The sequence below is a fragment of the Tauraco erythrolophus genome, chromosome 1, assembly GCF_009769465.1.
Source record: "Tauraco erythrolophus isolate bTauEry1 chromosome 1, bTauEry1.pri, whole genome shotgun sequence".
Taxonomy (NCBI): domain Eukaryota; kingdom Metazoa; phylum Chordata; class Aves; order Musophagiformes; family Musophagidae; genus Tauraco; species Tauraco erythrolophus.
Genome location: NC_141465.1, coordinates 68,260,419 through 68,287,357, shown reverse-complemented (window position 1 = coordinate 68,287,357; position 26,939 = coordinate 68,260,419). Strand labels below are relative to the sequence as shown.

At 38.3% G+C, this 26,939-nt stretch overlaps 1 protein-coding gene across 2 annotated transcripts in view; it reads left to right on the top strand.

The window, feature by feature from the left end:
* The first annotated feature begins 609 nt into the window (after positions 1-609).
* CUL4A (cullin 4A) overlaps positions 610-26,939 on the top strand; it is a 39,139-nt gene continuing 12,809 nt past the window's right edge. Inside the window, exons 1-12 of one of the 2 annotated variants that reach the window (XM_086619846.1) lie at positions 610-1,987; positions 3,766-3,839; positions 5,857-6,019; positions 8,594-8,683; positions 10,036-10,118; positions 13,919-13,986; positions 16,945-17,063; positions 19,691-19,883; positions 21,247-21,351; positions 23,103-23,213; positions 23,549-23,634; positions 25,885-25,992. In XM_086619846.1, the coding sequence (XP_086475972.1) occupies positions 1,985-1,987; positions 3,766-3,839; positions 5,857-6,019; positions 8,594-8,683; positions 10,036-10,118; positions 13,919-13,986; positions 16,945-17,063; positions 19,691-19,883; positions 21,247-21,351; positions 23,103-23,213; positions 23,549-23,634; positions 25,885-25,992 (1,203 nt within the window). In that variant the 5' untranslated portion in view covers positions 610-1,984. Of the gene's footprint in view, positions 1,988-3,765; positions 3,840-5,856; positions 6,020-8,593; positions 8,684-10,035; positions 10,119-13,918; positions 13,987-16,944; positions 17,064-19,690; positions 19,884-21,246; positions 21,352-23,102; positions 23,214-23,548; positions 23,650-25,884; positions 25,993-26,939 lie in introns of both variants that reach the window. The other variant, XM_086619838.1, reaches the window with a different exon arrangement.

Sequence of the window (26,939 nt, the reverse complement as noted above, 5' to 3'; positions counted from 1 at the left end):
TGAGATTAAGAGCAGGTATGGATTTTTATGGCAGGTGCGTAGTGGAGACTCTTACAGTAGCAATAGTTTAAAAAAAATCACCCTAGTAATTTTCAACAGCAGTGTCTTCTGTAAAGAATTCTCAACCATAAAGTAAACACCTGCTTGAGCACTAATAACTACTGGTCAGCAGTGATATGTCATGGAGGCGTTTCAGTTAGCCTTTAGGTGTCTCATGCATACCTTGGGAGGCTGGTTGGAGATAGCCTCTACGTTTAGGAGATCACTTGGCTGTCTTGGGACGCACAGTAACGTGAAGTTTATGGTAAATTTTTCCAGTTTCTGAAGTTACATTACCAGGCTTTTCTTTCGGTTGAACTGGTCACAGAAGTGCCTGTAGATCTTCTCTGGACACCTGAGTGCTGCCAGCCCTGTTTTCTGAATCCTATTGTGCTTTTCCTGCTGAGATTGTTCTTTATGTGATAGTTGTCTTTTGTGTGAGAGCCTAGGGGTTGCATTTGCTCAGGCGGTAGGATAGAGTCTACACCCACCTGGCTGTCCCTGCAATCCTGGAGAGTGCCTTTGCAACAGGTGCTGGTTTGCAACACTTGCAAAGTGCTGTACTGAACAGATACTACAATACTTTGGGTGCTAGCAGTGTTTCATAGGTCTCTCTACTTGCTTTATTAGCAGAAAATGATAGGTTAAAAGAGAAAGAAGCAAGGGACTGGGACCCAGAAAGAACCTTCTTTCCAGGTGAATGCCTGGCATGTGATTTGTATTATGACTCTCAGTTTTCTCAGTTCACTGCATTCCCCAGGTAAGTGCCTACATTCATGAAGAAAATGATTTTTTAAATCCCCACCCCCACCCTGTTATCTGACTAAATCCCAAAATGGTTTTTGGTTTGGTTTGTTTGAGTCCTAGCTAAGGAGTCTGGCTTCTACATAGCATACAAGAAACATTGGTACATAAATCATCATTGTGAATTCACCTTTGATATGACAGCTGATTTTTTTTTCATTACATTTACTTTCATGCATTTAACATCACATCTAACTAAAAACTACATTAGTCAGCACAGTAGTCTCTTAAAGATAACTGATCTCTAAGAACCAAATCTTATAGTCTGCTTTAAAGCAGTACAGTCAACCAATTTTTTGCGTCGCTGGCTTTTCAGACTTCAGATGAACTGCAAAAGAGATGTTTTAAAGCTTTGCTTTCTCCCCACCTCTGATGGAACCAGTCATTTGGAGAGTTGAGGATTTTATATTTTAGAGGTATACCACTTATATCCCAAGGGCATGAGATCAGATTAAGCAGATTTGGCCAGAGGGAGTTGGAGATGATTCTGTGCAGGAAAGGAATGTAAAGCCACATTTGGATTTACTCATATGATACATTAGAATTCTGTTATTCGTAAATAACAATTGGATCTGTTGTATAACAAAGACAACCCTATAGTTACTAGGGAGACCTGGAGATGTATATGAAAAGAGCGGTATTTGGATTTGTTGGGGATTATTTGGAACTGTAATTGCTTTTAAGAGATTAGGGTCACTCCTGTTGTGCACAGTGTGAACTTGTTAAACAAACAAAATAAACCTTTCTGTCCCTCTCACCTCAGTTGGTGTCAAGGTTGTTTTTGACACTGGTGGGATTTCTTATTGAAATCTGTATCAATGTTAGACAGTACAGCCACTAGATGGTATTACTGAAGAGCAGTGAGCGTTATTCCTTGAAAACATAGGGAGGCCTTTTGGAGAACTGCCAGCCCCTGTGCTGGGCAGAAGCTCTGCAATTAAACGTTATCCCTGGGCAGTCCCAGTAACATCTGAATATCCATGGAGCAGCTTTGCTTAATGGCTGGCAAAGATCATCTTCAGAATTTGGCCTCAAAAGATACCAGCAAGCTAGTTTTCCTTAATAGATGCTGTACAGATTCTCTGGATAGTCTTTTATTTTAAAGAAGATAAATAAATGCTGGCAAGATCATTGCAGACAAATGGTAAGTTGAATGTTTGTTCAGAATACATATCCTTGAGGTGTGAAATCTGGCAAAAAGGAGTTTGTCGTTTTAACTTGGGACTGCATTGCACCTCCTCCTCCAAGTTTCAGCATTGCTTTTCACTTTCCCCTTTGCTAGCTGGGGCGGTTTTATTGTTGAAACTTATGTTCTGCTCTGTTAACTCTGACTTTCATAGGTTTTGTATGCAGTTGGAATTTCACTCAGAAATATATTGACACCTGTTTTCTATGGGTGGAAGGAAAACTAGCCAGGCTATGCTGGAATTGTTTGTAATTTTAAGTAATTGGAGAATCTACAGTCTTTGCTTTTAAATAGCTCCAAGAGCTAGGTTAATTTGCGATTTATTCATTTTATGTGTTTTTTTTTTGGCAAAGCAGAGATGATTATCCTGACTATAGGGCTAAGAAACAGGAAGATTAAAGAACAGAAACTCTGTCTTTCTGCCCTTTTTCTTGTCCTCTACCTCCACAATAAATTATGTTACAGAAAAAAATCCTCTGTCAAAGATATTCCGTGTGAATTGTCCCTTTAAGAATGCATCATTGTAATCTAACTCAGCGTTTTACAATGAGTTTTCATTGCATTGTACTTAGCTTTGGCTACAGATTCCCAAAATAGTTGAATTTGTATTTTTATTCCTTGAATCCTCCCCTCTCCTCTCCTCTGTAGGGGATGGTAGAGATACGTGATTTTTATCTAAAATAAAAATGGAAAGCAGTATGGAAACTATTCAAAACAATTTCTCCAGTCTGATGAAAATAGAGTTGAAGTTTATTGCCTTGAAAATGTAATTAGACTGGACCTGTGTTTTTATAAAAAGGCTTTTACTATGAACTCTGTTCACTTCAATTACTTTTGAGCATTCTTTTTTATTATTTGTTCTCCTCAGAGCAACAACCTGTGGCAAGTGAATTTCTTGCCCATGTGCTGAGTTAGCACTTGTGGTGTTAAAGAATCAGCCTTGCTGCTGTTTTACTTACTGTGCTTGGCCAGAAGCAGTGTCAGCTTGAGAATTGCTTCAGAAGCAATGAAACCTTTTAGGGGAGAAGTAGGTGGACAGCTGGGGATAGAAATCTCTGTAGCTGGTCTGGGGGTGAGTTAGTTACTGATATTCTGAGTTGTGCTAAACTGAAAACAGGGCAGCCTTTTTATGAGCAAAGTTAAAAATGGATTTTGAATGTGAAAGAATAATAAGCTAAAACCCCATCTCCTCCTACTTTTTTAATTTGAAAAAGTATAATATATTTTATACCTTCTTTTCCCTGTTAGAATTAATGTGTCTTTGTTTTTCTCATGAATTTTGGCAGCTAGCTTTTATTATGAAAAGATCTGTTGCACAGCTTATTACTGTCTCTGCTTAAAGCTTCTTTTTTTAAAAAGCGAAAACCATGGCAGCATGCTATTTCAGGGTGTTTACTGAATGTCTTGGTGGTACTGCTGGAAGGGTTGATGTATCTCAGTAGCACTAAAACTCATAACAGGAGGCTAATAAAACTAAGGCTAATAAAACTATTTAGTTAATGGTTATGAATTTGAAAACTATCTTGGATATACTTGGTAACACCACTTAGTATTAACATCAATAGATTACACGCCAGTGGCTGTACAATTCACCACAAAAGTTGAAAATACGTTCAACAGCAATTAAGGTGCATGTCTATGTGATGGAGTTTTTCAGAAGTTGCTTTATAGTTTAAAAAAACACATGATAGTGAAGAGAAACATTTTCTTTATATATTTTCTTTATATATTTTCAGATCATGATCAGAAGCATTTTCTTATTTTTGGATCGTACATACGTACTTCAGAATTCAATGCTTCCTTCTATATGGTAGGTATCCATGTAAGTATTCCTTGAATCTTTAGAGTTTGAACATGCTATTATATTAGTAAGGTTGACAATAAATTTTTCACATTATATTTGTTCTGTGTAATAGGTCTCTAAAATTTTGTGTAAATTTATGGAAATACATGTGTCAGTATATGCATGTGTCATTTCCTCCTTCCACAGCAATATACATTGTAAAGTGAGGGTAAAAGTAGAAAAAGGTCTGTGAACATAAGCTTAAAAGTCAAGGCATATATATAGCTGTAGTTGTCACAGCCTGGTGAGGCTGGCTGTGTGGGGAACCTCCTCAGGCTGATGCCTCTGCATCTTAACCCTGGGCCAAGTGTTAATTTAGATGCTTCTGGTTTTCATAGAATCATAGAATGGTTTGGGTTGGAAGGGACCTCAAAGATCGTCTAGTTCCAACCCCTCTGCCATGGGCAGGGAAACCCTCCACTACACCAGGTTGCCCAAAGCCTCATCCAACCTGGCCTTGAACACTTCCAGGGATGGGGAATCCACAACATTTCTGGGCAACCTGTTCCACTGCCTCACCACCCTCTGAGTGAAAAATGTCTTCCTTATATCTAATCTAAATCTCCCCTCTTCCAGTTTAAATCCATTGCCCCTTGTCCTATCACTACACGCCCTTGTAAAAAGTCCCTCTCCAGCTTTCCTGTAGTCCCCCTTTAAGTACTGGAAGGCTGCAATAAGATCACCCCGGAGCCTTCTCTTCTCCAGGCTGAACAGCTCCAACTCTCTCAGCCTGTCTTCATAGCAGAGGTGCTCCAGCCCTCGGATCATCTTCGTGGCCCTCCTCTGGACCCACTCCAGCAGCTCCATGTCCTTCTTGTGTTGGGGACTCCAGAGCTGAACGCAGTATTCCAGTTTTGACAAAATTCAATGCTCAACTTCTTGCTCACTGTTTTTTTTAAATAAGTCAGACACACTGATGAGTTGCAGATCATCTTTCCAGCACTGGCCTCTTGAGAGTCAGGACCTGTGGCTCAGAGCGTTGAGATGAAAGCCAGCTGCTCTAGATGCTGCTGTATTTTCCGCACACTGCAGTCACATCTTTGGGCATTCTATTTTTCAGCATCCCTCCTGAGGGGCATTTTGTATCATTGTCTGAGCAAACAAACCTAGGCTTTGCCAAACATTTCTGGTATCAGTACTCTATCTAAAGCAAAAAAGATGTAGATAAAGTACTGAAGTGAGAGCATGCCTTTTCCCTGCCTGGCTGGCATCTGTGCTCTTGGGAGTTTCTCAGGCTGTCTGAGAAACCTGGCGCCTTCTCCTGCCCGTTGCTTGTCTTGAGGACATCTTTCTTCCCCACCTCTGCAGTAGTTTTCCTCCAACTCTTTGTGTTGGGCTTCCTTTTACTGAATGTGGTTCATACTTTGTGTCCTTCTTCCTCATACTGGGAAAATTTCCCATATTGAAATCCTGATGCATGTGAGGACATTGGAGATAACAAGTCTTACCTAAGATTCCTCTGTTTTCCTTGCTCAGACAATGTTTAATAATTGGCTTCATGCATAGAGGCACCATTCTTCATCCTCTTAGAATGAAAGAAGAATCTGATACTGGTGATCATAAGGTCCTAAACATACAGAGATTTCATGCTTTCAAACAAAACTTATAAATTACACATTGATTGATTGATTTAGGGAATCGAATGTTAAGGTCTGTGTTCAGATTTTTAAACTATTTTTATAATAGCATTTTTTTTTAATAAACAGAGAATGTTATAGTCTATTATATGGTATACGGTCAGGTGGATCACAGTTCTTAGCTGAAGTGTAGGCATCTGGTGGCATGTTGCCTGGTATTATGATAATTTTTGTTATACTTTTCTTAGGGGACAGCGCCAAAAGAATATACACACCATTAATATATTCTCTTTCTGTGTAATATGTATGCATTATATATATATTTTATGTGTATTTTTCTCAAACTGAGATACAGATTTTTAGAAAGAATCAACAGCGCAATTTATTAATTTTCAATATTCACACAGGGATATGGGGCTGGAGTTATTTAGAAATCACGTCATTAGTGACAAGCAAGTTCAAAACAAGACTATTGATGGAATTCTCCTGCTGATTGAGCGAGAACGGAATGGTGAAGCTGTGGACAGAAGTTTGCTGCGGAGCTTGTTGAGCATGCTCTCTGATCTGCAAGTGAGTACAGCGAACTTTACTGATAACCCCTACATTTAGAAACAGAGACTTGACTCTTCTAATTGGAAAGGACAACTATATAAATAGTTAAAACAATATGAAGAAGGTAGCTAGGGAATAACATGTAAATAGCAGGACAGTTAGTGAAAGAAAATAGTTTTATTCTTCTAGTAAACATGCTTCAAAACCTAGCTATTAGACAGATGAGGTTGCCCTTTCTTTACCCAATCCACAATCTTTCATTCTCTGTTTGTAAATGAGACCTCTTTGCCTGTTTTTCTTCGCTGACTCTTAAATAATTGGTTTGCAAGTCTTTTAGTATGTGTATATTTTGTCTGTCTTAATCACTGGTTTTCTAATCCTAGTGCTGTTTGAATGTAAAACCAAAAAAGACCACCTCCATCACTGTAAAAAGGCTTTTGGAGTCCACATCCTGGGTCTGTATCACAAAAATATCACTGCATTGGCAACTCCTTAGCAGAGATGCCAAGGATAGAATGAGATGTGAAGTTAAGGCCAATGTTTTCAAGCAGATGAGGTCAATCTATAACTTACAGGAACTTTCTATTAGCATAGATACTAAGTAACCAACTAGAATAAAAATGTGCTTCTGACTCTGAGGTATGTTATTCTCTGGTCAACATTGCAGTTTTGTGTGATGTGCAATAAAACTTAGGAGCTGTCTTTCATGCTTACAGACTGTTGAGGTTGCTCCTTTTCCACGTGGTGTACAGTGTTACAAAACTGGCTAAAGGTTTAAAAAAGAGTTTGAAGAGGAGGTCTGAATAGAAGGTGATTGAGTAGTCCTTTTTGGTCAGGTGGCTTACCTGGTTTTCTGCCTTTCATGTTAACCCTTCGACTTCATAACTGTGTCTAGTGTATCAGAAAAACATTACTTATTCTGTTCAAGAGAGAAGGCAAACTTCTGTCAGTGATTTTTCAGATCATATAACCTGAAGGTGCTGATCTGATTTGTGTGCTTTTTCCTACTTTTTTTTTTCCCCTCATTGTTATTTGCCTTCTCTAACTGCATCAGATTCTTGTAGGTGTTGACTTTTTAACGTTATTTTTTAGCAGTGAATCTTGATAAAGATGAACATTCCCCTTTATTGGATCCTTCTTACAGAGCTGGATTTAGGTCTGCGTTCTCCTTCATTGGCTCAAAAGTGTAGGCTTATTTTTTCAGTAGGGAAACTAACCTGATCTAATCTGTTCTTTTATACTATCCGTCACTGCATTGAGATGGAAATGTGTTTATAATCCTGTAATTTTACTCCAGGATATCTGCTTCTCCCTCTTTCAACAGAAGTTAGCTTCTGGAAAAAAGTTAATTAATAAACTAAATATTATACTTAATTTGAAAACAATTAAGCTCCTACTCATTCCTCATTTTTAGGCAATTGTGCAATTGAGAACCAGCTGCTGAAAGCTGATTCCTGCTTGCATAAATCCCATTCTATAGCCATTTCCTACTGTAGAGGTTTACATGTTTTATGCAGAAAATAGTTCCATATATTGTTATGTTAATGTTCTTCCAGTTATCCTGGAGGCAAGGAAGGTAAGAAATGAAATCTAGTATTTGATTCTGTTGAACTTGGAGCTAGTGTAACGAGAAGGCCGAAGCAATGGATTGATGTCTACTTGTAGTGCTGAATTAGTGAATCATTATGCTCTGAATGCTTGTCGACCCAGAGGTTTCATATTTAAGTTTGCATTGAAAAGAATAAAACTCTTAAAACTCTGTTAGGAAAAAAAAAATGGTCAGAATGTACTAATGACTTTTACAACTCTGCTATATTTTTTAGAATAAATATTTCCTTCTATTCTTCAACCACACTCAAGGAATATTTCCTTTTTCTTTTCACTAACTGTCCTGCTATTTACATGTTATTCCCTAGCTACCTTCTTCATATTGTTTTAACTATTTTATATAGTTGTCCTTTCCAACTTGCTTCCTTTCTATACTAAACTGCTAATCATTAGGCAGAATTTTTTCTATGTCTGTGATTATTGGTGGTGCCCTTTTTTACACATCACCTTGTTCCTTACCTGGAGAGAGAGACCTCACCTTGTTTGGTACAATTAATTTTTCCTGCTTTTGTGCCACTGAGATAAACCTAGCAGATCTGAAGATGCATCACTGAGTATATTGTTATTTTACTGATGGGAATTACCTGTTTTGTGACGATGTTTCAGTAGCTAGAAGTATCTTCTTATTTGTTTTGCCACCAAAATATCAGTGGGAGTCTTGAGCTCGGGTGGATTGGATATCATTGCTGTGATGTTTTGTACTGGCATTGGTCTGTGTACCTTAAACAGAAGTCTGTCAATTTAGATGATTTGAGTATCGATGATTGAAACACACTATTGCTGCGCTGGGAAGTCAGCTCTGATCTCAGTGTTTCGAAAACCAGTGGGCAAACAGAGAACTTCTGTGTTAATGTGATGTTATTCTGACACATCTTGTAGCTGTGTGTATTCTTGAGATTTTGCTTGCCCTCTATGCCTGACAGACAAAATATGCTACCCTTACTGACAGCTTAATGTGAGTAACTAAATTAATTTCTTGAGCAGGTTTACAAGGAATCATTTGAACAGAGGTTTCTGGAAGAGACAAATTGCTTATATGCTGCAGAGGGCCAAAGATTAATGCAAGAGAGAGAGGTAGGTGCATGCTGTAGATGATTGCTTTTACACTAGCTTTATCTGCTAGTGAGACCTTCTGGTAGTGCCGTGCTGTATTAACGCTCATTGAAATTCACTGGTGCCCAGGTGTGCAAGCACACATTGGTAGGTTTTGATGGGGACTACAGTACTGTGTCAAAGTATATACAGGTTGTTTTGGTGTTTGAAATATACAATTAAGGGTGGCGAAACCCATCCTTACATTTTGTGTAGCTAAAATCACACTGCTGGAAAGTCATTTTCACATAAAGTGTAAAGGTGTGTCACCAATATTATTTTTGCCTGAGAGCTGAGAAATATCCCCTGGCATCATTCTGCTGTGTGCTTAATACCTAAGTAAACTGTTTATTTTTTTTAATCTGTCATTGCATTTATGTTGTTGTTTTATTTCTTTTCCTTATTAGCTAAATAGACTTAAGATGTTTTTGTTTTCTGTCCTCTCGAGATAAAATTATGTTCTGCAGTGGGCAGCCTGCAAATGTGGTTATCTCTGAAAATGTGTATCAAACGCTGAGTTTTGTGGTGGTGTAAACCACAGAAGACTACCTTTATTAATTCCATTTTAACACTGAGTCACTACAGACATTTTGAAAATGCCTGTTTATATTACACTGAGGTGAATCCTGTGTCTGATCCTGCTCCTTTCATCTCATTGCCTCATGTTCCACTGGGAGCTGAGGTGAAATGCTTCGACTCGGATTTTGAGACCAAGGGTCTTAATGCTTTTATATGCCTAATGGAAAACTGTGAAAAAACACAAAAGGAGTAAGGCCCTAACTTATACAGTGTATACATGTACATATTTATGCCTGAGCTTGTAATGCATATACATGCATGTGTATGTGTGTGCATACATGTATGTATATGCACGTACACATAACTGTTTTGATCATTTGAAACCTGAGTTTCATACCTGTGTTGTAATATGTGCTAAATGTGTTAACTCTCCATAGAGACAGGCATTCTACTGGAGTAAGTACCATTGAAATAATAGAACCATATCGTTCATACAAACTGAAAATCTACTTCATGATATTTCAAGGGTTAGCTTAGCTCAGAAAGGTTTTAAGAAAAAAATTAATTTACTCTGAAAAATTCTCAGATTTCTGTTTTTTTCCCTTCCTTTCTGTTAGGGGCAGTTATAATGTTTTTAATATAGATTAACATTGATTAATAAAAATATCAATTATGTAATACATAGCATTATGATGGAATAGTCCTTTCAAATTTCTATTCTCTTTAAATTTGTAGTTTAAAATAATTGTCATGGAACAAGATTATTTGCCTTTCGTAATTCTGTAGTGAAACTTGATATTCTCTTATCTTGCTAGGTCCCAGAATATCTTCACCATGTTAATAAACGTTTGGAAGAAGAAGGAGACAGGGTAATAACGTATTTAGACCACAGCACACAGTGAGTACAAATTTTGTCATTCTTAGCGTAAGTCAAGCATCCGTCATACAACAGTGTGATCATCTGTGGTTGTAGAGAGACAGATTATTTCTGCATTATCTTACAGATATTATCTTGTTGACAGTGCTCGTGATACAGTTTGGTTCTTATAAAACTTTATTTTTATCAAAACTGATTTGTTCAAAATCAAAATATACTTTGAGTAAGAAGGGAGAAATTTGTGTAGAAAGATTTATCAGTGTGTACTGAAGTTAACAAAACATTATATAAGAACTCAAATTTGCATTAGCAAAATAGCAGCTGATTTGAGCTATTCATGTACTGATAAGAAAATTAACCACAAATCCCTTAGGGGAAGACTCAGTAGGCAAAAAAAGAAAAGAAAAGGTTAAATCATGCTGTAGGATAGAGGACGTGAACGTCATGCATGAGCAGTCCAAGTTGTGAACTTAAAGTAGATCAGCTTCAGTGCAGCTGCTGCCAATGTATTGTGCAAGGTAGCTTGTCCTTTTTCACTCAGGTGTTGAGTAATAGTACGTGTTTTGCTGGAGTAAGAACGTGCGTTCAAGAGGTACTGCAGAGTCACTGACATGCTATAAATCCTTATATGATTTGTCCTGCAGTAAGCTGTTGCTTTTTTTTTTTTTAATAAAGAACATAACGTTTTATTTTGTTTTTTAGTTTTCAGGATGCCATATTGGCATTTTATGGAGCGTTAAAAGGATAACTGAATAAAAATTATCTTTTTAACTTACTATTTTCTTCAGACATATTCTGTAGCGATACTCATACACACATGCATTGCATGTCGTACATATTTGAACTTGAATCTTCTTCCTGTAAATGCTGATTGCAGTGTGACTAGCTTTTCTGGCAAAATCAATTGCATTAAAATATATGGAACTATTTCTATGTATAAAGTCAAAGCATATATGTATACTTATTTACTGTTTAAGTTAAAAAAATAGGTTGATATCATTGTATTTTCAGTCTAGATATGTATCAAGTCCTTGGTTGAGTCTTGTCCTTAATTAAAGGCTTAGAAATCAACTTTTAGAAGGCTTCACACTAATTTCTTTTCTTTGCATTAAGAAATAGCAGTTCTTAAAATGAGTGCCCTTGAGTTGTCCTCAGGTCATACTGTCTCTCCGGGTGTGCATGAAAAGAGCAGAAAGTATGTTAAATTTAGTTACTGGGTTTGATCTTGAGATGGAAACGATATGTTCATGACATAAACCATCATGGGAAACACCGATCGAAATACTGCATACCAGATTTGTGCAACACCAGCAGAGTGTGTTGTTGCAGCCCAGAGAGAGATTTATTCAGCCCATCAGTACATGCCTCTTTCTGGACAGCTGGCCAGAATAAGCATGTCTCCTGGTCAGTCAGATGACCGAGGTAAATGACTTTGCGGCTGTACAGAAGGTAGCTTCAGGCTCATTCATCAGCTAGCAGTCAAGATAAATACTCATTCTGTCTGTCTGCTCATCAGGAATAGTCCTCTGCCTCTCACTCTCAAGCAGATGAATTGTCCTTACTTCCCCTGTAGGCAGAATAGGTCTTCTGGGGCAAAGGATGGTGTTTTATGCAACCTTGACTACTTCTGTTGTTGGAGACAGAGAGCAGTAGTTGGAAATTTCAGGGACTATGGAAATGGCCATGAAAATGGCCGTATGTGTTAAGACCAAGGTTCTGTCTGACTGGTATTTCATGTTTGCTTACAATCACTGAAGGGAAAGAACAGTGTAAGTATATGCAATGCCCTGATATGCTCAGCTGAAAACAGGCAGATACTGGGAGAGTGTTTTCTGAACCAGATGTGGTTTGTCTGTTTGGATCTCTTTTGAATACTCGCACTGTCTCACTGGGATTCACATAAGCTTTTCCATGTGTGCTGGCCTTTGACAAAGCATTCCACCCGTGATAAAGCCACCGCATGATAAATTGCCTCCTTTTGTTTAAGTCTGGCTCTCGGTACATCACCGATGACCTCAGTTCTTGTTTTGGAAGGGAAGTGGTACGTCAGTTCCCTTCTACCTTTTCCCTGCCTGTCAATGCACTGTATCCCTGCAAAGTCATTTCCTTCCCAGAAAGAAGAGTCCTAACACATGCAGTTGTTTCTCTTGTAGCTGCTGCTGCATACTTGGATCATCCCTGTTCCCTTCTCTGAAACTTTCCAAATTTAATTTAATCTTTTGAGATGAAGGAACTAAAACTGTGTTTTATACAAGATCAGGCGAATAATTGGTGGGATGTTTCAGGAAAGGTAGTGTTTTGGCCAAGGTAGGGACATAAGGTGGATGCTGCTATGTAAAAGGCTTCCATCAGTTCAAGTCAAGGACCTCTTTTCTAGAAAATCTGAATTAAGGATCTGAGAACCAGTTTGACAAAATTTAACCCAGAAAGAAATGGTTAGTCTTTTGTTATCATGTTGTAAACAACGTGTCCTGTAGTTAGTTCTTCTTTTTAGCAGCTAGAAGAGCTCTATGTTTGGTTTAGTCTGGGACTCATTATGAGAAGAATGTTGATAGCGCACTGATATTTATAGTTGGCACTGAGACCTCAAGGACTTTTCGTCTTCCCATGTTTAAAAGCCAATGTGCAGGAGCCTAACAGGCTGAGGAGCAGCATGGCTGGGACAAAGGGTCCACAACTCCCCTTATGATTTGAACTTAGATTTAGGACTGAGGGCTAAATTGGCCAATGAGGTATTCCGTATCATGCAACGTCATGCCGAGTATAAAGATGAGGATTGAGTGGAAAGAAGGGCTTTTGCTCATCAGGGAGCTCGCTCTCTCAGACTTTTGGAGTTCTCTCTCTCTCGCACTCTCTTTTCGGGCCTCTCGCTCGCCTGGGATTGTGGTGTTGGGACTTACCTGTTTCGGGATCATTAGCTGGGACAGAACAGGCCTTAACCAGATGGTGAGCAGTTATACTGTGCATCATTTGCTTGTTTATATTATTATATCTATATAATATTATTATTGTTGTTGTTATTATTAAATTGTTCTTATCTCAACTGATGGGTTTCTTTCCCTTTTCCCCTTTAATTCTCTTCCCCATCCCCTGGGGGTGGGGGAGGGTGAGTGAGCGGCTGCATGGCCTTTAGTTGCCAACTGGGCTAAACCACGACACAGCCATAGCAGTTTAAATGTTGAAATTAGTTATCCCTTTGCACTTCAGGCATTTCTTTCTTCTTTTAGGCTATAAAAGATGTGAAGGAAAACTTGCCATTATTTTCAGTCCCGTCTAAAGTGAATGTATCAAAAAATATTTCCTTAATAGTAAAAAGTATGGAAAATCAAAGGGCAAGTTTAAAATGCTTTGCAAATTTGAATCTTGTGATTCTAGCTCAATTGATGCTTATGTCTGTGCGTAACACAACTAGATGAAAAATTTGAGTTTTGAACATCACCAGCATGTATTGTCTTGTTTTAGAGTTCAAACCTTTGGAGGTTTTTGGTTTGGTTTCTTGCTTGTTTGTTTCCAAGAAAACATCAATTTGACTTTTTCCAGAAACATTTTTGGTATCTAAGTTTCTCTCTTCTACTGTGTAAGAACTTGCTTTTTAATATTCAAATCTGAATTTCTTTTTAAATTACATACATGGTTTATTGTTTTCCTCTCTTGACTTATATCACGTCACATTTTTGTTTTAATTTATAGCCTCTGTTTTAAGTAGAAAATTGTTGATTTTTTTTGGTATTATAATGTTAGTTATTCACATATACACTGTGACAGGAGGCAATTCGCTTATATTCTAATACTTCTAACATACCTTTTCTTGCCTTATTTAGGAAACCACTGATTGCTTGTGTGGAGAAACAACTACTAGGAGAACACTTATCAGCTATTTTGCAAAAAGGTACTTTTTAAAAAAATTGATGTATAATCTGATAAGCAACAGATTCTCATACTCTGCAATAACTATAAATTCTACAGCTTTTATTTAAGGAGGTATATTAGCTGTGAGGACAACTTCCACAGATACAGAAAGCCAAGCCTGTGACTGTTACATCCACTGTGACAAGTAAATTCTACACGTGGAAACAAATATCTAAAATATAATTCCATATTTGTAAAGGTTGATAAACGCCCCCTAAATCTCCTTTGACTTGCAGCAGTGGGCTTAGAAATGCAACCTTTGGAGCCGCTTATTTCCTAGAATTATATAAACTTTTAAACGAGAGCTGCAGTTATTGTCATAACTTCTCATATGTGATAATCGCACAGCTCAAGTGCAATAGCTTCACATATTCTTGTTACTGTATAGTTCAAGACTCATGAGTATTGGAACTGACAACATTCCAAGGCAATGAACTTTCGTATGCTTTTGTCTATGTTTTACCTTCTGTCTGGCAATTTCAGATAAGAGCTGCACTCTTCTTAGGAAGTCTTTATTCAAACATTAGTGTCTTCAAATCACCATTTCTTTGTTCCTCTTAACTTTTAATCTCTCCATTTTCACCGAATTTTTATGGGTTGGGTCAGTATTCCCTGATCTCTTAATACTTCAAATGATACTTTCCTTTTCTTCGAGTAGCCAGGTTTCGGGTTTTAGATCTTCTAGCAGATTGTCCTTACACCTTTGTTTCCTTTACTGCTGCAAAACAGATGTCCCTGGTAGTCTGGTGTCTTTGAGCTTCATCACATCCATGTTTGTTAAAACTTTCAGGTTGTTACACATACCCCTTTTCTCTTCTTGCTTTGTCCCCTTTAAAGATAGGCATATGCTCACAGTTTTGTCTGAACTACTCTGGGAATAGGTTATTTCACTGTTTTCAGTACATTTACGAAAATAAGCGTGGTCACTTCATCTTAGCTGTTCTTAAGCTTATCATAAACAAAAGGTAAGAATAATTATTTTTTGTTGATATCAATCAATTTTGCTTGCTCTTTAGTTCAAGTATAATTTGTAAGTGACTTTTCCAGTGATACAGTTGTTCATCAGTTGGCTTAACCAGAAAGTATGTGGTCTTGTTTTAACTTAGAACTTTTTCTTGAGTTATAATGTGTACGTACCATCCATGTAAATATGGAGAGATTTATCTGTTTTACTAGTTCTAGCAGGTAGTATTGTTGGGTCAGCTTTTGCATTCTATGTCTGCACTTAAAAAAAAAAAAAAAAAAAGAGTAAAGAAAAGTCTAAGATCACTTGACTTGCATAACTTCCTGCATTCGTTTGATCCAGGGCACATTGTAATTTGCTTATAACATCCTAGTATTCTGTGCAAGTAGAAGAGACTGCCTTTTGTAGGTTTTCTTCCTTAGGAGAAGGCGTGTGATGTAGTCAGTTTGATACGGGGGCGGGAGGAAAGCTTACAAATACAGAGTACATCTAAGAAACTTTCTTTTCTGGTATTATTACAACTGCCATTGACTAGATATTGGTGGGTTTTTTTATTGTGTTAGAAATTTTTCCAAGGCCGTGGCAGTGCTTTCTGGAAGTTGTGTGAAGCCTTGTCTCAGAGGACTTACCTTATATGTCTTTTTCATTTGTCAAGTATGTGACAAAATCATTATTTCGGTCACACAGCTCATATGCCGGAGGAGGAGGGAAGGTTAAGCTTTATAATCCAGGTTATAACAAAACAGTTACTGTATTGGTGTCTTTAAATGAATAGGAGGTGATGCTTGTAGGGAATGGAATGGGCATTTCTTAAATCCGTGTTCAGTGCCAGAAGAAAACCAGTCACATGCATTCAAGATTTTGTAATCTGTCATTTTACATACCTTTAAAGTATGCCCATTCTTCTGATATCTTAAAAGTTTAGGCATATCTCAAAGTTCAGGAAATCTCAAAATATCATGCAAAAGTTTACCTGACATCATTCTTGAATATTAGTTGCCTTTCTGAACATGTAAGTTGTTATATACAGTTGAAGTATTTTTAAGATGAAGAAAGTAGTAGAAATGAGATAATTCAGTAGTGATTGCAAATCCTTTGTTATTGAATTCCATGTAAAAATTGGAATTAGTGAAGTATATTTTGTGAAGTAGGACAGTTGTATGTTGTCAGCTGCGTTGATGATATGAATTGTCAACCTGTGTAAAATCAAGCTTTCTAGATTTTAAATAATGCCATAAATCTTTGATGCTACCCTCCCATGTTACTAAAGTGTCTGTCACCAACACCAGACAATGTATGTCTGATTACACTGGGACTATATTCATCATATTCTCAAATGTGAAAACATGTATGTGGTTGTTATGCTTCGTGTTTTGCCTTGAGCTTCAATTCTCAATTCATTAGTCCAAGGCCTAGTCTCATGAAGGGTGAATTGATAAAGACAAAAGTTGCTTGGAAAAAGTTGTAGTCTTGTGTTATTTCATCTGTTAAGCACTTGACAATTTATTTTATGTTTTTAATCTTTTAGATGGCTCACCACAGTCCATAGAAAAAATCATGCAAAGTATTTTTCTTTACTTTAAATTTGGGGCAGTTTACTTAGCTTACTCTTTTCTGACATTCTTTAGAGGTTCTATGATATCTTTGACAAAACTACCCTTCAAATCAAGCACTGTTCATAAACGTTCTGCAAAAGGCTTACAGTCAGCGCCTTGTTGGGGAATTAATTCAGTTGAAATAGTTTTTAAAATATTATACCATAAATCATTTCAGCCAGTTTAAACAAGGAGACATGTTAATCCTGAGCAATCACTTGCTTTCAGAAATTTAGTCTTAAAAAGTTCATACTTTTTAAGCACACTGGAGGATCTTGTCTTTTGATGTATTTTGTAGAGTTTTTTCTAATATATTTCTAACTGTATTTACTCAACTGTGTTCAAATTTGCTCGCTCTTCTTTTTTTTTTTCTTTTTAGGACTTGATAACCTGCTTGATGAAAATAGAATATCGGATTTGACCCAGACATACCAGCTGTTCAGCCGGGTAAAAGGTGGGCAGCAGATCCTTTTGCAACATTGGAGTGAATACATCAAGGTATTTCAAAGATCTCTTACTAACGTAAAAAATTATGCTGTTACCATATATTTCTTCTATCAAAACCAAGAATAATATTATGTAAGTGTACACATAAAAATTCTGTTTTAACCAAATATGGGGAGAGGTGTTAATGCTTCCTCCCCAGTAAGAGTCACATGATGAGAAACAGCAACACCTAATTTTAGGTTTAAATTTCTACTTGGAAATTGCTTTCCTTATAGGTTTGAACATTACAGAAGAAGTTATTTTTGTTTGCCTTGCTTTTAAGTAGAGCCACATGGACACGTGTTGAGAGTATGCTGGACTGTACTACGTATTGTGTTTTGCTACAAATACACTCAACTATTTACATATCTGCAAAATCAGTGGAACATCAGAATGTAGATATTCTACTGCAGGTTAGCAGTGCTACATGTAACCAACGTACAGCACTGCTGATGATTGTTTAAGCTATTTCGAACAGAACACACCTCTTCAAAATAATCCATCATCAAAGTCGTATTTAGATGCTTTGGGTTTGTTTTGCTAGGGGTAGTATGTATGTAGTACGCTGCCCCAGAGAACTTACACTCTAGTGCTCTTGCAAGATGAAAGCAGGAAAGCTTCACAAAAGATACTTCTCTCCAGAGTTGATAATTCCCAATATGGTAGTTCTCTCCTGAATTGCCCATGTGTTCATCAACCTTCAGGACTAAATGCACAACATCAGTTCGTTTCAGAGGTGCCTTTCCTGCACACCCATGTCTCGAGTTCTGCATGGTGCAACAGTGCCTACCCACGCGTGTGGGACCCAGTCTCCCCTCTGCCTCCAGCAGTGAGGTGGAGTTTATTCCACAGGGTGTTGTCCAGTGTCTCATATGCAGTCCGTGGATCCATAGGCAGCTAGGCCAATTAAACAGCTTGCTGTGGCCAAGAAGGAATATCTTTTTTCTTTCTTGCTCCCAGATCACGCCCCTGACTTAATCCTTGTGCTGTCTGCCACTCCATAGGCTCTTTTGTGATCTGTTCTAACACAGTGCCCGGGCAAGGTCACTTTTATGCCAGGTTTAGTGAGCTAAAGAGGCTCACAGAGAAGTCCTGGTGCTGGCCCAAGGAAAGAAGCAGGAGTCAGGACAGGTAGGAAAATAAGAGAAGGAGGGACAGAACCTCTCCTTTCACGGCAGCAAGTTGTTAAGTTGTCTTATCATACCTTGTGTCTCACAGAATCAGACCTTTTATGGCTTTGTTTTTAAGAAATTTTTTTACAGACTCAAAAGCTAGAAACCATTTTTTATAGTGTCATTAAATCTTCTTTCAAACATTCTGTATGACAGAACGCATTAAAGTGAGGCTTCAAGAACGTAACTTTTATCTTGTGAGACAGTGTAAGAAAAAGCACAGAGAGCATGCCAAATTACTGGGGTGAAGGTCTGTGCTGTACTATAGTCACCTTTTTATGATTTCAGAGGTGCCACTTAGCTTTCTGTATCTCAGATTGCCATTTGCAGAATGAGGGGAATGCCCTGCAATTTATGAACGTAACTGGTAGAGACTGAGAGATGTCCAAATGCTGCGTTAATGAAGGGGAAATTGTGCTAAGTGTAAGATATGATGGACTAGATGATCTTCAGAGGTTCCTTCCAACCCAAACCATTCTGTGATTCTGTGATACACACATTCAATCTAAGGACCTCAGGCAGCCTTGTGTTTGTCTTGCTCCACTCTGAAATGTTACTTGAGAAACATCTCAATGAAAGATCACAGTGGATAATTAGATACTGAAATGGAAATTCTGAGGTTTGGGAGGGATTTTTCCATCTCTCTTTGACTGTTTTTGTGGCTAATGTACTTTAGTTGATGAAAATACACTGATGGAATAACTGTTCTGTTGTTACTGTGCAGATGTTCCTTTTTCTTACCTTGAAAAATTGGTCATTCTGTTTAGGGCATTGATCAGTGTTACTAAGCAATTGTAAATTGTCTGATAGTTTAAAAATCCTCCCTTACAGGATATTTGGTTCACTAGACAAATAGTATTCTATCTCTGACTTTAAGATAATAAAGGTAGGAACAAGAAGAGCAGGTCAAGTCTGTGACTGCTGCTTGCAAATGGGGAAAGCTTTGTTTTATTGCAAGTCAGCTAGGGTTTTTTTGCTTTTAAGCCCTTGCTGAAAGAGAAATCTTGGAGTGATGAGCAGTGGTTGAATTTTTCACCACCTGTCCATGAGTAAAGCTCTCTAGTGGATTTAAAGAAAATAGTGCAAAATTTTCCATTACACTTAACATTTCTGAGGCAGTTTCCATATAGTTTCTTTTATATGAATCATGTAGTTCTGTATATAACTGTAAACTTGCACATCATAGCAGTCATGTCTACTATGTATTTTTATTTTTTTTTTTAACTTTTGTCTTGAATGTATATAATCTTTAAATCAAACACTAATGTTTGAAATCCATTAATGTGTGTCTGGGTTTTAATTTTAAATTTCAATGCATCTCATTCTTTGAAAACTTGAAGTCACATAAGTAGCTCTGTAAAAAAAATTATTCTTTCTCATAATAAATTTTGTAAGGATGAATGTGTCTGTTGGGGGAGATAGGTAGTGGTCTAAAGTATTTTATTATCAAAAGTGTTTGTTTTACAGAACTTTGGGACAACAATAGTGGTTAATCCTGAAAAGGACAAGGATATGGTGCAAGAGCTACTAGATTTTAAGGATAAAGTGGACCATATCATAGAAGTGTGCTTTCAGAAAAATGAAAAATTTATAAACTTGATGAAGGAGTCCTTTGAAACATTTATCAACAAGAGACCAAATAAGCCTGCAGAATTGATAGGTACACAAATATTTTTCTGTAAAATATGTCAAAAATCTATCAAAAGCATGATAAGATGATGCTGCTGAGTGTGCTAGTGCAATAGTGATGCAGTACGCATTCTGCTTTAGGACACTCGTTTTCGGGATACGAGGCAAAAGTTCACCTGGGAGCACTGCGGGTTCAGAAAGCTTGGGTGTGCTGTTGGGCGTGCGCACGGTGTCCCGACGGAGCATGCCGACTTCTGCTGTCCCTGCGCTCTGCTTCCTGCACGGTGCCTGGTGCTAACAACTGCTCAGAGCACGTAATGCTGGTGCTACGAGTGGAGTAAATGGTTAGCAGGAAGAGTAGCTGTGGCAAAACCAATGGGAACTGGTTTTAACTATGGTAGTAGAGAAAGGAGTAAGTACAGCCCATCTGCCTTGAAGGCTGAAGCTGGGAGAACAATTTTAAAGCCTTCACATACAAGGAGTTTTAATAGAGGGAAAAAAAAAGGTTATAACCTTGAAGGGGAGCTAGTGCTCATTAAAAGGAGAAATAATAAAACATCTTAAAAATACTATTACTGGGTTTATCCCTGGTCTGGCAAAAGCTGTTCTCTGTTTCGCCTGCAGCCACAGGAGTTGTGGCATTGTACACCAGGAGAGGATCCTACTGCTAGGTTGTTTGGTTTTTTTCCTATGTGTTCTTTTGCCTTCATTCAACTTATTTTGTTGCTTCCTTCTAAAACAAACTTTATGTACAACAAATTGCACAACCTAGTGATACAGGTTAAAGCCGTGATATGGGCTGCTGTCATTTGTGGATTGTGGTGTTTCAGCTACTGCAAAGGTCTCCTTCTTACACAGAAGGTTCTGTAAGAATGCTAATGTGGCTTAATAAATACTTAGCTAAACTCATGGCTTAACCTTATTTCTGGCATTCTGAAGCTACTAACTTGAAAGCATTGCTTCTGTTTAAATTTTGATACGCCTCTACCAAGGGAGCATATTTGGTAAAGGTCTACAAAAATATAGTCTTCTTTGTGTTGTTTGTTCTGTTTCTCATAAAATACATTCATATGTGTTGTACGCTTCCAAAACATTGTCTTTCAACAAGTAATTTGCTTGCTATAACACAAAATGTGGGTATTTCTAATGCATTAATTTTAATAATTATACCGTATTAATTTTATTTTTCTTGGATGGTTCCTTTTTGTGATATTTTTCCATTATGGCAGTAGTACAGTAGGGCTCTATTATTCTACTGAGCACAGGGATGGGAAAAAGGAAAATGGAAAATTTAGTGTTTAACATATAGTAGTATTTCAAGTGGGAGACACTTAAGTTGGTTATTTTAGATTTTCTTTTTTTTAAAGTTGTTAAACTGTTTTATTTATTTGTAGCAAAATATGTGGATTCCAAGTTAAGAGCTGGTAATAAAGAAGCAACAGATGAAGAGCTGGAAAGAATCCTTGACAAAATCATGATCATATTTAGATTCATTCATGGTAAGAGACATCAGTTCACAGTTGATGCAATTTAAACTCTTTTTCGTGCTGCTAGTGCAACTACATTCCTCTGAATGCAAGAGATCTTTTTTAGCGTAAGTTTGTGCTCAACTTGGTCTTAATTTCAGGTTGCCTAACATCTGAAGGAGCACAGTAAGTACACCAGGGAGGACAAACTTGTTCTATGGAGACTGGCAAGTTACAGACATTTTACAGTCTGTGAGTGGAGACATAAGAGAGCTGTTGGTGGAAGTTTTTTTTTTTTCACATAAATTGGCCATATCTGTAACCACAACCTCTCCTCTAATGACAAAACAGAAAGGTTAGTAGAGATTTTCTCTTCCCTGCCTGCCTCAGTATGTTGTAGGTGCAAAGTACATGAAACCCCATCAACTAATGACTTCTCTCTTCTCATCATGGCTGAGAATGAACACAGAGGATGACTCAGAATGATGGGAGAAAACGTTATTGCTGTATTTTAGTGCCTTTGAAATGCACTTCTTTAATGTACGTCCCTATCTGAGGAAAACCCTTGAATGTGTTAGGACAAATTTTTATTGCTAGGTTGGATATCAGAAAAAATATGTGGTTGAGTCCAACAGACGCATGGTTGCTGTTATGAGAGAAGTGGGACGTGTTTGCAGGGCTGGGGTGGAATAAGCAGAAACTACCCAATTCGGTATTAGTTTGTTCTGAGATTTGTGGGGTTCTTTCCTCATAAAATCCAGAACAAGTACAATATAATAGGAAAGGAGACAAGAAACCAGTCATAAAGTAGTATCATTTGCATCATGATTTTTGTCAAATGCAGAGGGGATTGGATGGAGATGGTGAATGAAAACAGTGTTGCTGGCAACTTGTCAGCCTAAGAGATTAATTTCTTTTAATCTGCAACTTTTACCAACTCTTTTTCTGTTAATATTTTTTTTGTAGTACTGAGCTAAAAATGCAAATTTATTTTGTGATATCTAGTGTGTGAGAGTCCTTTTAAGAGCAGATCATAATTAGTAATGAGTTTCTGGGCACTGGACTTTTCCATAGTATCTTGATGGTGCGTCATGAAACAGCTCTTTACCAGAGGGAAAGATGGAGAGTACAAAACACATTGCTGCAGGCACATTGGAAGTCATTTGCAAGGGATTAGGAAGGGCTACTGTAGGCAGCACAAAGAGTGCCTTGAGTCACGGTGGACTTCTTCCTTTTAAAAGTGAAACAACTTGCTGATATGTTTGCACTAGTGATAGCAAAGGTTTGCAGAAGCTCTGGTTTAAGGTGAGAATGTTTGTGGGTGCCTGTATGACTTCTTTATTTCAGAAGGCTATTGGCAAACCAAGTGAGAAGACTTGTGTCACTTTTGTTTCACCTTAGGCTTTTAAAGATTATTTCTTTAATACGTAGGAACCCTTTTTCTTTTTTTTAATTATAATAAATCAGACCACTGGAGGGAAAATATTCTTCTGGACCCTAGAATAATTTCATGTGGTTTGCAGCTGATCCAATGGGAAACACAAGGCAGCCCATGTTCCTGTGCAGGAGGAAGAAAGAAGTAAAAATTTTGCAAAATATGTTAAGAAAATAATTCACATATAAAAAGAACTAGTTATCTATGTGTTGTTCTTTGCTTTTGCGTAGTATTGTTCTGCTGATTAATGCATCATGCGAAAGGCTTATGTCACAAACCTGAAGTGTGATGATGCAAGTAGAATATATGATTTCATTTATATTATATTTTTGTTTCAATTTCTCTATAGGTAAAGATGTGTTCGAGGCATTTTATAAGAAAGACTTGGCCAAAAGACTGCTGGTTGGAAAAAGTGCATCAGTGGATGCTGAGAAGTCCATGTTGTCAAAGCTTAAACATGGTAGGTGTCTTCAGATATGTTAAATTTGTATTACTTTTTGGCATGTAAATTGGAATCCTTATGTTCTCATGCTTTAAGAATTGAAAAGCCAGATTTTAAGTAATAGCTGAGCATATCACAGCTTTCATTGTGCTCAGCAAGAACTATTGGGCTGACCTCTTAGATATGTGACTGATTCATTTAATGTACCTACAGAGGAGCAAAATCCTTAAAACATGTACCTAGTTGGGGGTGCTCTGGACCTTGGTAAATGTGGCTCAGCTGTCTCAGGTTAAACCTTTGTTGCTTGTCCTGTTTTTGTAATCTTGGGATCTTTGCTTTAATTCATGTTGCAGAATGTGGTGCTGCTTTTACCAGCAAACTGGAGGGCATGTTCAAGGACATGGAACTGTCTAAAGATGTCATGGTTCAGTTTAAGCAGGTACCTTTAGCTTCTGTTTGTGCGTTAAATTTTCAGTAGTGATGGGGAAGCACTTAATGGTGTTACACCTTGGATTAAGCTAAAATAAAATGAAACTGCCTTTGAGCAGGTCCTGATCATAGTAACAGAGTCTATTTATAGTTCTATTTATAGAACAGAATTTATTTATTGTATACCTATTCCAAGGTAATCTTATTTTACAGTTTTATTTGGTTCCTTTTTAAGTAAATTACAATCTAAATACCACATAGTAATTTAGTTATCTGACGTCCTTTAAAGTCCATACCCCTTCACTCTGTAAACTGTTGCTGCTCTGATGAATGAATTCTTTGTGAATGACCCATATCAGAGAAGCTCCCTGAAGGCTGCTAAGTTCACAGAAACCATGTATGTCTGTAGTGGTTTTAGGCCGATCTGGCAACTAAACTCCACACGACCGCTCTCTCACTCCTTCTCCAGTGAAATGGAGAGGAGAAAAGAAATATAATAAAAGAACTGAGGGTCAAGACAAGAACAGGGAGCACCCACCAGCCATGGTCCTGGGCAAAACAGACTTGGCTTTCTTAAAGCAAACCAATTTATTAACAGTTGCTTAAAAAGGACAAAGGGAAACAAAACCGGTTGAGACGATAAAGAGAAAACAAGGCCAGATCTTAAAACCAACACCTCCCCATCCCCCTTTCCTTTTGTTTCCAGCTCTACCTGCCCCCCAGCGGCGCAGAGGGACAGGGAATGGGGGAGTGCAGATCAGTTCATCCATGTTGTTACTGCCGCTCCTTTCTTAAAGGAGGAGGAGTCCTTACACCCTTTTCCCTTGCTCCAATGGATCCCCTACTCACGAGGAAAAAATCCATAAACTTCTCCAGCATGAGTCCTGCCCACAGGACGCAATGCTTCCCCATCGGATTGCTCCAGTGTGGGCTTTACCACAGTCTTGGATTCTTAGGGAGTTGTGGCCACTCGCTTCGGCAGGGGTCGTCCCACGGACTCTAGATGCCTCATGACCTCGTTGTGCATCCCATGCTCCATTATTAACAGTTACTCGTCATGCATCCCATGCTCCACGACCTCTCTGAGGCTCAAGCATCTCTTCCCGACATGGGCTTCTCCATGGGCTGTGAGTGGGTCTCTGCTCCGTCGAGCCCATTCTGGCTGCAGGGGGGCCGCCTGCCGTCTTGCCACCGGTTGCAGGGGAACTCAGCTCTGGCACACCTCCTCCCGCTCCATCCTCACTGACCTGGTGTTGGTGTGGCCGTTTCTCTCAGGTCTTAGGCCTTTCTGGGTGAACTCGGCCCAGTGGGCATCCCAGGAGCGGGGTGCTCCCCGAATTCCCCAAACGGCTCTGTCACCGCCATTTTGAGCGGGTGGCGCCGGCCTGATGCAGGCAACCGCCCGGCCGGGGAGCAAGGGCAGCGCCCTCCTCCCTTCTTCTTACTCCTGGGCAAAGGCACACCTTTCCGGTTCCTTTTTCCCAACTCGAATAGGGCAATTTGCAGAGGCGCTGATTGGCTCAAACCCTGAGGGGGATGGCAGTCCAATCTGGTGGCACAGGGAGCAAATCCCCTCTCCTGCCACCAGAACCGCCCCCCCCCCCCCCATCAAATCATCACAATGTCTCAGCCCCAAAGCTTCCAACCTGTTGGTAGGTTGGAAGAGAATGCTTGGAGAAAATACTGTATATGCTCACCCTGTTGTTGCACTTTTCCCTGGGTACCTGTTTTGAGGCCTTATTGAAGACAGGATGCTGGAGTAGAGATCTGACCCAGGACATCTGCTCCTGTAATAAAATACTCTAGTGACTTTTCTGTCCGGACCTCGCAGGCTGGCTTGGCTGATGCTATGCTCAAATTATAAGAAAACGTGTTGTCTAACACGCATGTGGAAGTCCCAGGGGATCCTTTTGATCTTATAGTTCTTGCCCTGGCTTCTGATCACAAGCTTTTCTTTTGCTTTATTTGCGTGTGATTGAAGTTCCTTTGACCTTAATACCCCGTAAAGACAGTGGTCTAGGATACTTCAAGGCATGTCGTACTTTTCTTTTTACTTCCAACCAGTTGGTGTGTTTTGAAACTGGGGATGGGAGCAGTAAATAGTCATGAAATTCAAAAACTTGGTGGAGCATGTCTAACCAAGGATGTGGCCTGTAGAAACTTTTCATTATTCTACTGATTTAAATTTCTAACTTATGTATTTTCTAATTTAGCATGCAAACAGTATACTTGAATGATTTTTTTGTCTCTTGTATTTTAGTATATGCAGAATCAAAGTGACCCAGGAAATATAGACCTGACAGTAAATATATTAACTATGGGGTATTGGCCAACTTATACACCTATGGAAGTCCACTTAAATTCGGAGGTTAGTGTTTGAGTTCTCCTTCTAAATGTGTTTTATGGAGTGGAATCATAGTTACTATTATAGGATTGAATGAATGCCTTCATTTAATGTTTTTTCTGCTAGGTATTTAGGAGGTTTATCTCATTTTAAAGATTCCAAAATTGCAAAAAATAAAATGTAGTGGATAAAATTCACTTTTTTGCTATGATAGTTTAAATTAGTATGTTTTTTTCACTTTTTCAATAATAGTAATAATAACAGTAATCATCTAAGACTAGTATTAAAATAAAATCAGTGTCCTATTTAACAATGCAGTCACGCACTTAAGAGTTTAAAGCTGGACAGTTCACCTTAATTTAGTCAACCTTTAACAACATTGGTTAGGGATTTTCATCTAGCCAATAGCTATGTTACTGCACATTCTTTTTTTCCTTTAAGATCCTTCCTCTGTTCCCTGCAATGTGCCTCACAAGCCTCTGTATTTAGATGGCATTTGCCTGAAAAAAGATTGCTTTCAAGTTGAGAGATTTTTGCAAAGCTCCTATCAGTAGTGATTTAAGTTGAAATATGTATTTGGAGTCCTATTTCCTGCAATACCTTGCTTGATCTGAAATGTGGGAAGCACTTCAGAGGGCAAAGGTGGTAGCAACATTCGCGTTCAGTTCAGAAGCTGTGGAAGCTTTTCTGCTTTTGCTCCTGTGGCATCTTTTCCTCAGTAGCAGGCTACTTCGGAAGGATCCAATCTGAGCAACACATCATGAAAATGGCGGGGTAAAAACCCCTTACTTGGAAGTAAGAGGGTATAGAGTACTGGAATCAGACTTGAATCTGTGTAGGACAAACTAAAGGAAGAACCTGGGAGCAGGTGGTAGTAGTCAGTGTATAGGTGTGAAACGTGCTTTTTGTCCTGTGGTTTCTTGGTCAGATTCAAAGTCCAGAGCAAAACTAGTATGTATTTTTGAGGTTTA